Source organism: Ammodytes marinus (assembly GCF_949987685.1).
Source record: "Ammodytes marinus genome assembly, chromosome: 18".
NCBI lineage: Eukaryota > Metazoa > Chordata > Actinopteri > Uranoscopiformes > Ammodytidae > Ammodytes > Ammodytes marinus.
In genome coordinates, this window is record NC_137222.1 from 5,409,148 (window position 1) to 5,422,247 (window position 13,100).

Below are 13,100 nucleotides of genomic sequence, written 5' to 3' on the forward strand. Positions count from 1 at the left end.
GACAAATGAGGCCTCAGATTGTTATGCTCGGCCTAAAGGCAGAGGAGGAGCAGCCTGTCAGTCAATAATACATGATGTCAGACACGACTACTGAAAAAGCTTTTCAGGTTCACATTAGTCTGAATCCATGGCACGACCCTGTCCGAACAAAATCTAGAACCCTTACAATGGTGAATGTGAAGAAAAAAAGTTCTTGATAGACGAAATTCGACGTTTCAAATAAATTAGCACATCCAAGTTTCTACTAAGTTATTGAACTCTTGTTGACAGGTGTGTCTGATCAAAAAAAGGAATTTGTTTGGTCCTTTTACCACTGAACCAACCAAGGTTCAAAAGTTAGTTTCATAAAATGTGTTACATGGCTTATATCAGGATCAACACAAAAACCCTGTAAGGCTTGATTGTGGCTTTTACATTTCAACAAACTGATTACATAATGGATGGATTTCTACCATGCACTGAGCTGCACTATGAGCACACCATCAGAAGCAGGAAAAAGAAACTTCTTTCTTATCATGCAACAGTTTGGCTTTAACAAGCTGCAATTTGACAGATTTGATCTCACAGTGACCTTAACCATGTAAACACGAGCCTATGTGAGCTCCCAGTGAGCCATTTGCTACAAAGTTACATATATATATAAAAAAAGTTGTGTTGTATTAATTAAGGAATATGAAAAATAACAAATAGCCCTCTAGTACTGATGATTCCTGTGTTTTCTGTGGACTGTAAAGAAGAAGGCCATAAGGTGAGAAGGCTATAGGCAGTTAGGCACTTGCCACCCCTTCAAGATGTCTCCACCAAATTGAGAGGGGGAGGGGGGGGGGGGGTTTGAAGAGAAAAAATGCTTCAAAATCAGATTCGCAAAGCGGTTTAGGCAGGATGGAGAGTGTTTGTGCAGGAGAGGGGTTTTATCAGCGGCAAACACTCACAGGAAGTCCGGTTTGGGATTGTCCGTCCAATTCCTGCGTTCCACAGGAAGCTCTGCATAAAAAGCAACTGAAAAACGCCCGAAGACATTTCATTTGTCGCCAGTCGACTCACGGGGAGCACCGAACATTAACCGCGAGGGTCTTTGATTTTGCAAACCACCAGAAAAACCCCGAGCTTTAAAAAGCAACCGGCACCATGGAAGAGTCTTCTAATCCACTGCTACGGCGGCTCGCGCCCATGGCCGCCGCTCAGCCTGCGCGCGCACTAGCACCTGATGACCCCATACTGCGAGGGTAAGAATGTATTGTTTGTTTGTTTGCCTATTTAACACATTTACACAGTGCTGTCTTCATTTTCAGGCAAGTAGTTAATATTTAACCATGTTTTTTTCAAATTAAATCAATTTTGTAGCTTTTTTTTAACTAGGCCTATTACACAGTAGTAGTAGTAGGCTGTCTGCATCTAGTTGTAATTTAGAGGGCATGGTATGAGAATAATATTTTTAATTTCTATCTTTGGCTTTGTAGGCTACTATATGTATTCATCATATTAGGCAAGTCAGTTCATTCATTCATTTGTATTGGACATATGCTTCAGAGTTAAGGGTCAGTAGACGACAACAATCCATCAAATATAAAAACACAATTAAAGTTCTAAATTGCAGTTATTTCTAATTAACTTGTTTTTTTCTTTTTGCAAAAGACACTAGTTACATTTAACAAGACAAGGAAAGCCTAAATCAACGTTTGGTTTTCCTGTTTGACTTTGTGGCTGCGGCTTTTGTTCACATTTCTCCTTTGATAGTGCAATAAAGAATAGTTTCACAATTTTTTTAAGGGCAGTTTTAAACAATGTCTGCATCATATGAAAATAGAAACTGGTTGTGTTTGCTTCTAGACTATATACTGGCCATTATGAGATATTGCACTTTGGTGACGGGGGAAATAAAATCCACGGTCCTTGTTGCAAAGATTGTCTAGCTGATATGAGGGCTCAACAGTCTGCATTAGCCAAAACAAGTAGATATCTTGTTCAGATAGTTTTTGTATTTTATATAAAAATAAACGCTGTGTGTTTCAATCCTTCACACTGAACACTGTCCAAATAACACAGGGTGGTTTTCACACTATACAAGACAGTTGCCTCACTTTGGAAGACACTCACAATTTGACAAACTCTGGCTCACACATTTAATCCTCCATCACTCACATTGGAAGTGTGTTAGAATTTTAGCGCCCAACAGGACAACTGATTACAATCCCTTAAATCTCTCTCAACTTCCATATGTTGTTTTAAGGCAGCCTTTAAAATATGTTGAACCTACCCTTTAATCACACCAGCCTTCGAGCTTGGGGAGGGGGTGTCAATGGGTTATGATTTGAATGAAAGAGCTAACGTTTTTTGTAGTTATTTTTTCCCCCAATTTTTTTTTTCTCAAAGTTTTGGGTAGTTACGTAGTTATGTGGCTCGTGCGGTGACGTCACGCGCGGTCACCCAGCGTTTAGGCAGCGTTCGCTCCGGGACACCCAGGCTGGAGGAGTGGGGAGGAGGTCCCTACCATCACCCCCCCGTGCTCTCTCCCTCTGACAGTCTCAGCTCCAAAGAGAAACCTGACTGCTATAGCGGAGTTTGTATTATCACTGGACTTTGAACTCACCATCGGAATATAACGGGGACTTTAACTTTGTTGTTTGCTTCGCTTCACTACAGGCTTCTTCCTGCGGTTTAGGACCGTGTGTGATTTTGCGTTTTTCTATTTTGTATTTTTTTTTTCTTGTGTGGGGAATATTTTTTAGGAAAAGCTGAAGGCTCATTCCACGGGTTTGTGATTATTTTTGTATCCATGCATGCGCCCTTTATTTATACTGGCTTCTAATGGCTCGTGCGTGCGTGTCCAGCATCATCCACCACCACTGTGCGCGCTTGTCGTTCCGTGTAGGATTGTGGTATCTCTTTATTTGTGGAGTCGTCCGTTTTTAATGCGTGAGCGCCTAATAATAACGCCGCGTGTGTGTGTGTGTGTGTGTGTGTGTGTGTGTGTGTGTGTGTGAGAGAGAGAGAGGGAGAGTATTGAAATGTTGCTGTGCATGAAGGATGTTGCTCCTAAAACAGCGATATCCAGAGCTGCACACTGCTGTAAAACAGCGCCCTCTCATGGCGATTGTACGAAAGGCGTCTGTTCCAGCAACTACCTAATGTGTCAGTAGGTCAGCACTTATTACATGCTCTGAGTCCTGTGATCACAGATACTCACCTGGATGATTGCAAACACCCTTTTCTATAAACTATATTTTCTTGAAAGTGCTGCTTTTGGCACAAAAACTAACCTCTAGATTTAAACTTGTGCACCCATGAATCACTTCATCTTTGCAGAGGGTCTTGGATATCAATTGTGTAGAATAATTGGTAATGTACTTTATGCATCCCAAAGGAAGGATAAGTCTTTCATATTTTGATAGCCATAACATCATAATCATAAAGCTATTTTCCAGTCGCTAGTATAAAGTTTTTTTGCCCTGCAGCATCCTCACTCACTGCCAATGGTATGATGCTTCATTGTCACACATGTGCACACACACACACACACACACACACACACACACACACACACACACACACATATGTTGCTGCGCGACACACTCTCCGCTGTGCTTTGTGAATGAACCCCTGGCTTTAGATGTTGCGTGTCCCGTCTCCGGGCGTGGGGCCAGCCGGGGATCAGTGCAGACATGCAAGATGTCAGCCGAGGCTTTAGCATCACCCGCATGACGACCGAAGAATCTCCCCCTGCGTTGCTACTGGCATCAGTCCCGTAACCTGCGATCGCACCCGGCTGGCTTTAAGGCCCTGTTTAGAGATTTCCCAAGGGTTTAGTAGGCCTATCTGGTCTGTAAAAAAAAAGAAAAAAAGCACTCTGAAACCACTGCCAAGTCTTCCTCACAGATTCCTCAGTTCTTCTTCTAATCCTGTACAGTATGTAATAATCCAAAATGGTGTGTGAACATTTCTGGGAAGGGAGAGTTATCTGTCCTTTGTGTTGTTATCTCAGTCCATACAGGTGCAGGTCAGAGAGAGAGAGTGAAACTTGCCTTGCCCACAGAAACTTGGGCTATATAATGCATTGTTGGCTACCTGTGTGGCGGTTTGTGGGCTTGTGTGTGTGTGGGCTTCATGTGGCTCAGTGTGAGGTCACAAGTTCAGCCTGAGAACCACTAAAAACCAGTCCAGGTCGACAGTTTCACTTTGCCAGTTGCCGGCCCCGACCATGCACTGTAGACATCTGCCTAGCAACATGCTATCTACTGGGAGTCCAGCATCTCTTTAAAAAAAAGAGAGAAAAAAGCTTTCTGTGTTGTAGGGGGACATTAACTTCACATCCATAGTCAAGCTTCTTCACTGCACAAACTATACACACAGGTCACGTCTTTCAGCTGATCATAAAAACGTTGTAGGCTTTTTGAAATCATTCGCCCACAAAATGATAGTCAGGAATGTGAAGATTAAGTAACCATTTTACTCATGCCAAACTTTAGAAAAAGACTAAAGAAGTTATAACATTGTAAAAGCATTGTATTAATACATTATTATATCTGTATTCTCTCTATACAGGTAGCTGGTGTCGCCCCTCCCCAGAGAGGAAAAACGTAGACATTCAGCGCGAGGAGGCGGCTTTGGCTGGGATCCACACGACCTTTCGTCCCCCCTCTCCTTCCCTCCCTCCCTTCTCCTCCTCCTCCCCCCTTCTTCATCCTCCTCTCCTCTTCCCTCTGCCTGGCACAGAGACGAGTGTGAGAGAGAGAGAGACAGAGAGAGAGAGAGAGACGGAGAGAGAGAACGTGGGAAAGCTGAAGACCATGTACCAAACGCTGCTCCTCTCCTCTTCCCTCTTCATCCTCCACGTGATGGGCACGCCGCAGTTCTCCGCTCACCACGGGTAACTAGCTCACTTAACGCTTTATTCCTGTGTTAATTATGGCCTGCTTCAAAAGGTTTATAAATATATGTTTTTGCAAGTTGAATAAATTGAGCACTTGAGTAAATTGAGCCAAAAAAAGCACTTCATCAAATACAAATACAAAAAAAAAAAAAACATTTGCTCACTTAGTGCTCCTCTTCCTGTGTTTATTATGACCTGTCTTGTTAGCGGTGACCACCACTTTCAGCCGTCACTCAGACCTGTTTGTTTTTTAAGCTGACCCCGTTCACTGGATTGGACATTCTCACCCCAACTGTGAATGTATACAAATTGGTCAAATGACATTTAAAACGTTTAGGAGTTGCACTCTCTCAGGGCCCAAAGAGTAACCCCCCCCCCCTTGTGTCCTAGATTATAAGAGGTGGTGGAGGGGGGAAAAGGGGGGGGGACTTTAGACTCATCTAGTCATTTTCACTTGATTTGCTACAAAAGACCAAAAATAAACTGAGAAAAGCCAAACGAAAAAAAAAGGTCAAGTGAAGAGGTCAGAGATCAACGCTCAACTCTTGACACGTTTTTAAAGAGTGATTGCGCGGTTCAGTCAGTAGCGATTAGACTGCACGCCAACTTTGGGTGACAAACCGAAAAAACTTTGAGGCTCCAAATCTGGAGTTTTTCCAGCTTTTCTGGACCATATGGAAGCCACTAAAGGGCCTTAATAGCTTTTTTTATTCTTCTTCTGAAAATGGACTTTTAAGCACTAAAAAAAACCTACTCGGCTCAAAAACAATTTGTCTTCCTATTCGGACACTCTTTGAAGCCTGAACATTCTTTAGTTTTAGTCGGTGGTTTAATGTTTGGATTCTCTCTCCTCAACACAGGAGGAGGGTGTGCGGCCGGGAGCTCCGTCACGGCGTCGTCATGGCAACGGAGTCCTACGTCCAGCCGGTGCACAAGCCCTACATCACCCTGTGTCAGGGGCATCGACTCTGCAGCACATACAAGTGAGTCACACACACACACACACACACACACACACACACACACACACACACACACACACACTCCTTAACTACTAACTATAACACAACGAAATGTTAATGTTGAAATGTCAATTGAACCGCAAAGTCAGTCAGCATTCACATGGACTACTGGGTTTATAGCTGTGTGTTTTAATTAAGCCGTCACAAGAGGGTTTATTTAGTGAAGGGGGGAGGGGGGGGGGGGGGGGTTGACAATGCTCAACATGTTTTGGGAAGAGGGAGGGTTTGAAGTAGGGTCATAAATAGATTTCGACTCTCTCCCACACACCCACACAAACGCGCACACATACACATACACACACAGTCAGAGTCACACACAAATACACACACAGTTTTACTCAGAACTGGGTCATGGTGGCACATATTTGGGTGTAATCTAAATATCGAGTACTTTGTGTAACTACGGGAAATGAACTGCCAGCCCACAGAGACCGCGGCCATGTTTATTTTGGACTACATCTCCCTCACTACTTACAAACTCTCAACCCCCCCTTCACATTCCCTCCTCTTTAATCTTTTTCTTTTTTTTTCTTATTAACTCTTCCCTCACCACCAAAAGTCATTTTCAATTTTGGATAATTTAAAAGAAAAAAAAATCTTTTGACCCTTGTGTGGGCCTTTTTTTTCTTTTTATCCCACAGCATTTCTCCTTTTTACTTTTTGATTAAATGATTTGATCCTGCTGTTTTCAGACAACACGCTCTCACTTTTCTTCCACTTTGTGTTCTAACTTTTCACTTATCACTGTGTGTATCCCTCCTTTACAAACCAAACATACCAGAGACTCAGCAGACTACAGCCAAACCTCACACAACTCAGATCTTCAGACTCATGCATGTCTTCTCCTCGCCCCTCCCTCCTAATCTCATCTCTGACACGCTCTTGGACGTCAGTGGTCCGTGGTTTCGATATGCCACAGTAATTCTCTCGCTGGCATTCTTTCACTATGACAGAACATGGAAAGTACCCCTAAACCCTAACCCAAACCACCACGCACATGATGGCATTGCTAAGCAGGAATCCCTAACTGTAAGTTTTCTGTCTTGTGTTCTTCCCAAAGGACTGTGTACTCGGTGGTGTACCGGCAGGTGAGCAGAGCAGCAGCAGCTCCATCACATGTCTACCCAGAGTGCTGCCCGGGATGGAGGAGATTTCACTCCCACAACTGCAACCAAGGTAACCATGAGGGCTACAGTGTGTACCTCAGTTACCTGTATCTGTTCAAATGGAGACACTTCTAAAATGTTAAAAGAAAACTTTTACTTGATGATTTGGTACAAATGGAATATAATATTCACATGTATGTTTTACTTAGTGTATACTTGCTTGAAAACAAATAAGATAAAATGTGTTACCCTCACCATTAAACACCAGCCCTCTTAATGTCTCTGACAGCTGTGTGTGGACAATCCTGTGAGAATGGAGGCACCTGCTTACGACCAAACCAGTGTGCTTGTCCGCTGGGCTGGACGGGTCACCAATGCCAAACAGGTACACACACACGCACGCAGGCAGGCAGGCACACACACACACACACACACACACACATACACTAATTTACCTGCACAGCCTCACACTTCTTCACATGTAAACACATTTCTTTGTTTATTCTTTCAATCAGATGTGGATGAGTGCAGCGAGCAGCGACCGTGTGCCCAGCAGTGTATGAACACAGCCGGCAGCTATCGATGCGCGTGCGGCGATGGCTTCAAGCTCGACAAAGACGGCCGATCCTGTCAAAGCCTTCCCTCTCCTCCTCCTCCTCCCTCGACCACCCAGACCAGCCAGGCTACAGATGCAGGTAAATAAGAAGCACAGGTCAGGTGTATGTGTGTGTGTGTGTGTGCGTTCGCCTCGTATCATTTTGTGTCCTGCAGCCGCAAAGTGTCTGGGGAAGAGAAGATAAAGAACCTAGCCAGCTTCACGGTCCATTATTACTTTTGGTACGCGCTATGCCACTCTCAACTCGTACCGTGAGTAATAATGCACTGCGACTGGTGCCCACTGCAGACAGACATCTTGTGCTCCACTTGCTCTTTGACAGTCCTGCTGTGAGTAAAGCAAACATCTGACTCTGCTGCTCCCATGATGGTAATACAGAAATATTTGTATCCTGCACGCTCCATTAGTTCCCTTGAAAAATGTTGCAACGTTTTCTCTCCATACCGAGGGGAAAAAAAAGTTGACTTTCACTTGTGTGTGTGTTTTCCGGTATCCAGGCAACAGAATAATACAAACCCTCCTCCTCCATGTCCACAACCGTGGCCGTTGACCCCAGGATGGTTCTTTTCTGTGTCAGCGTTATTGTTGCTTTAATGCAACTTGAAACCTTAAAAGACTCGAGATTTGTCTTGTTTTTTTCTCCTAAATCTTTCCACTTTTGGGGATTTTTAGTCTGAGTCACCCCCTACTGTAAATCTTTTAAGGGGGTTACAGTCTCATGTACATGTCAAATAGGAAATTAAAGAACACCATGTAAATGTCAGATTGCCAAATTTGTCTCAGGGCTCTATTCCAAACTCCCTTCTATTTATCAGCGTCTATGTGCAGAAAAAAGACTTCAATTCCACACACAGGATGGAAGTCCTCAGCTAAAACGAGAGAGCGTTCACTCCTGCGCATCGACTCCACTTGAGCGTTGGTGTGCGAGAGAGAGCGTTGCTGAGTCGGCAGAAAAGACTACGAGAGGAAACGCACGAAAAAAACAGGGATGAAAAAAAAAAAATAAGACAAAAATATGGCAGATCCTTCCGCGTGGTGAAAGCGATTGGGGGTTATTATATGTGTGATAGTTCCAAGGCCAAGCTAAGAGACTGTGTTCCATTCTTTGGCTAATTTTCGTATCATGTCAGTGCCACGTTTGATGGAGGTTTAAATGCTCAAATAGTAGAAAGGCTGTGACTCTGCCAAGCTGCCGTGGAGGAGTGCTGGACTACATTTGTTTATCTCCATCTTCCTTTTCAAAATCACTTTTCTTTCTTTTTTCCACTGTGCTCTTGGCCCGCACTTGTGTTCTCATTCCAGCTCCATCAAATCCTGTCTGCTGGGGGTCATCGCCAGACTCCCCCTCCCCCCCACCACCACCACTACACACACACACACACACACACACACACACACACACACACACACACACACACACCTCCTTCTCCTCACCCTGTTTCTCAACTCTCGTTCTTGTCTCAGTAATGGAGCACATCTGGGAGAGATTGAGCCGCGCTAAGTCTGTCTACTAGAAAGCACGAGTCGGGGTCCCTGTTTTATTTTTTTTTGCATCCCAGGGACAATCCCCCCGGGTGGAGCTAAGCCAGACAGACACTTCCCCATAGCCCCCCGATCCCCTGATGCGCGTTTTTGAATGAGCGCTCGTCTATTTCTGGTGACCTCTCCTTCAGCTCGTGTGTCAGCTTTTTTGGTCCGTTCCCATATCCACAAAAATTACCCCCCCCCCAGCCTTTCCCTTGTGCCCTAAATTCCGCAAATCTCCTCCCAGCTCTTCTTCTGCCCTCTTCCTCTTCTTGGTTTGTAGTTTGTAGACACGGCGGCCATGAATCATCTTAGAGAGGGGGCAATGACCGGGGCAAGGGATCTCCTGAGAAATAAAACCTGAGAAGGGATTAAACACACACACATCATTCTTCACCCTCTGATCTATCTGTGTCCTAACCCGTCTCTCTGTCTCTCTTCTTCTTTTTTTTTTCTTTTACAGATTTGAGCTTTTTTTTGTATTTTTTGTTTGTTGTGAATTGGTCTGTCTCTCTTTGTGCTTTTATTGTAAAGTTTTCGACTGCTTTTGCTCTAGATATTTATGTTTTCTTTGCAACCCATTGTTTGATATTGTAAATTGTTTTGTATTCTGTATTCTATGTACACATTCATTTTAATACGCCTGTGTACCATGTAAAGCACTTTTGTAACGGTTTGTTTTTAAAGTGCTATATAAATGAAAAACTAACTTAGGTAGTTTCCACAAAATTCCGACGCATCAACTCACCATCCTTCTATTTGGTCTCTACAGGTGGAAGGTTCGGCCTGGCGGAGAACGTGACGGAAGAGGTTCAGATCCTGAGGAACAGAGTGGAGCTGCTGGAAAAGGTACCAGCCAGAAACACACATGTTCAAACACACACACAATGCACACGCTAATAAAAAAAGCCACCACCTACCCAGATACCTCCCAGCACCACTCAACAGGAACACCTCTATTCCTCGTATGACGGCATGGTTTAAATATCTGAGCCGCTAATTAATGTCCTAGCCAAGGATTCTTTGAAATGCCAGACCTAGTAGTACACGGCGGCTTTTTCTTCTTAATTCTTTATGGATTTTATTAGAGTTTAGTGTAAAGCAGACGGATACTTGAAGATTAGGCGTTGATATAATTAAGAACACAGATTTCTTTGGGTTTGTTTACGAGGTGATTGATAGTCGCCTTAAACTGCTAAACTTCCTGCGCTACTTAGGAAGACTGCAGGAAGTTTAGAAGTCGAAACATGTAACGGTACTAAAAGTTAATACAAGTCTGTATACAAGAACAAACAATCAAGTTAATGTATTTATCATGTTAGCCTAAATGAACCTTTTTGTATTAAAGGAGAAGTAAGTGATATGGTCCTTTTTAGCTAACTTCCTGTCAGTGACTGCATAAAAATGAGAGGGATACTCTAAATTTTATCTGCCAATTACTGCAAAGCTGAATGACTGCGAGACCTTTGTTTTGAACTGTGAATAGAGTTTAAGTGATTGCTGTATGAATATAGAGTGATATCAGAAATATCACTTACTTCTCCTTCACTTTATTTCCTTCTATCTCTTGTGCAGAAGCTGCAGTTGGTGTTGGAGCCGTTCAGCAGTTACTTCCCTCTGTCTCTGGACGAGGGCTTGTCGGAGAAAACCACCTTGCTGTCTCACTCCTTCCAGCAGCTAGACCGCATCGACTCCCTCAGCGAGCAGATTGGCTTCCTGGAGGAACGCCTCGGCACATGTGAGTGACCCACAGACTCTATATAAGGAGTGACCACAGCCTAACAGGGCCATTGTTTAAAGTTCAGAGGAGTATGCATACAAAGGAGAGAATCTATTTTTTTGTTGAACACCATTTGTGTCCCCCGGGAAACCAGGAACAGTCAAAACGTCTTCAAAACAATCCGATTAGTAAAAGCCCAAATGTAAAACAATTGACCATAATGTAATAAAAATGAAACGCATCACATACCATGTTAATAAATAGCTTAAACCCAATAAAATAATGAAATCTTTCGGCCTGAAATGTAATAATCTTTTTGGCTAGGACATAAAAAGTTGAGTGATACAGTCTATGTGGATCAAATTGTAACAATTTTTTCTTTTCTTTTTTCTTTTTATATTTAACCCAATAAAGAAATGAATTATCACAAAGGTAATGAGTAGGCCTACTTTACCACTGTGTTGCTTTGAGCTAAATGCTAACGTCTGCTCCCTGTGCACCTTCAATCATCTACGGTAAATTGGCATTCATAGTTTAACGCTGGGACGTGTCAATTGTATGCCACATGATCATCTGCTGTGATTATTAATACACTTGTCACAAATTTGAGTTTTTCATATGTTTCTACTCTACTTTTCAGGGGCTCTAAATTTCATTAGATATATAATGGACGTCCCAACCCATAACTCCACTTTGTATTATGAGATTTGTATTATGTCATGAGCTTTAACCCATTTGCTTTTATTACATTATGGTCAATCATTTTATTTTGGGATTCCAGATCATGAGGCTGCAACTATGAATATCTTAAAACAACAATGTTTTGGATTTGCAAAATTCCCCTCAGTTGTGGACAACGCATTGTAATAACCATAGATAGTATATAATGTAATAACTAACTATTCCCACTCTTCTCCCCTCTAGGTTCTTGCCAGGAGAATTAGCCAGCGAACAACGTACCCCCCCGCAACAGTACCAGACACCTTGAAGTTAATAATAAACCCAAACCTGCATCCTGAGATTGTACGCACCAAGATTGATGCCGTTTTGTAATGAAAGCAGAAACACTGCCTCATATTTTCTTTGTTTTACTGTGACGCAATCATCGCACAAATCATCTGTTATTTTGACTGTTCCCAACGGCACCATTAACCTTTCTTACTGGATCACTGTCAAATTCTTGATTTTGTAACCGTACCTGTGGCAAGGGCAGTTTCACCATTACATCATCCCTGTAACATCTGAATGGACCCCCCCCCCCCAACCCCTAGAGGGGTCAGAAGGTCAAATTGGCCACTTTGTTTTCTGTGTTTGTTTTGCATCAGTGCAGCTGTGTCCGTGGCTTTGTACCAAGCCGATACTGCCCCGAGGCATATGTGGACATCTGTATTTATCTATTTAAGTTATGATTTACGTTTAGTTATTTCTCAGTGCTCCAATAGAAATTTTTACCTAGTTTTGTAACATTTTGTAATAAAAAAAAGTCTTAATCGAATACACCTTGTGTGCTCACTATTATGAAATGATGACTGAATGTGTGTATAGATTATGTTCTGTATTGGTGTGTGAGTAAGGAAAAACTCAAAATGGGATTTCTTCAGTTTTCCTCCACTATATACGTATAGTAATCAGTGGTGGACAGAGTATTCTCATATTTAAATTATTAAAGTACATCTGATTAAGGTAGAGCTGATTTTAGCTAAGTTAAATGATAATTGTATTGTTTTTCTTAAAATAAGTTTAGTAAAAAAGTTGGTCTATTCTAGTGTTTTCCAAGAGAAATAAACTTCAACAGCTTTTTGGAAATGAGTGCGATCAACTTTAAAGTAAAGTGTCACCTAGGTTTTTTTGTCACTCGCTTGAAGAAAAAATTACTTTTAGTACTCCATAAGACACAAATGACCTTGTAAGACGATTTTCTGCCGTTTATGCACTTTGCAAAGTGAATCAAAAATAAGCCATCAGATAAGAAGTATAGTGGAATTAAAAAAGTACAATAATTATCTTTGAAATAAGTTTATAAAGTAGCCAAAAGTGGGAAACTAAAGAGAGCTACAATTATCTCAACCAGAGGAAGGCAGAGCAGGTTCTTTAGCCAATTTAGAAAAAAAACAGGAGTATTTATTTATTCTGTTACAAGGCATTCACGTGTACCCAGAAAGGGTGAAGTTAGGAACACTACATCATCATTAATGACTATAATGGGCGTCTATAGCATGTGTGCGTATTTACACACATACAG

The 13,100-nt window shown here is 42.4% G+C and overlaps 1 protein-coding gene across 1 annotated transcript; it reads left to right on the plus strand.

Annotated features, from left to right (window-relative positions):
- The first annotated feature begins 1,039 nt into the window (after nt 1-1,039).
- egfl7 (EGF-like-domain, multiple 7) lies at nt 1,040-12,343 on the plus strand. The gene is made up of 9 exons (XM_080047297.1): nt 1,040-1,226; nt 4,543-4,867; nt 5,731-5,853; nt 6,953-7,068; nt 7,288-7,383; nt 7,514-7,693; nt 9,911-9,987; nt 10,714-10,876; nt 11,783-12,343. The coding sequence occupies exons 1-9, from the start codon at nt 1,208-1,210 to the stop codon at nt 11,800-11,802; spliced, it is 1,119 nt and encodes a 372-aa protein (XP_079903423.1). The 5' UTR covers nt 1,040-1,207; the 3' UTR covers nt 11,803-12,343.
- The last annotated feature ends 757 nt before the right edge of the window (nt 12,344-13,100 follow it).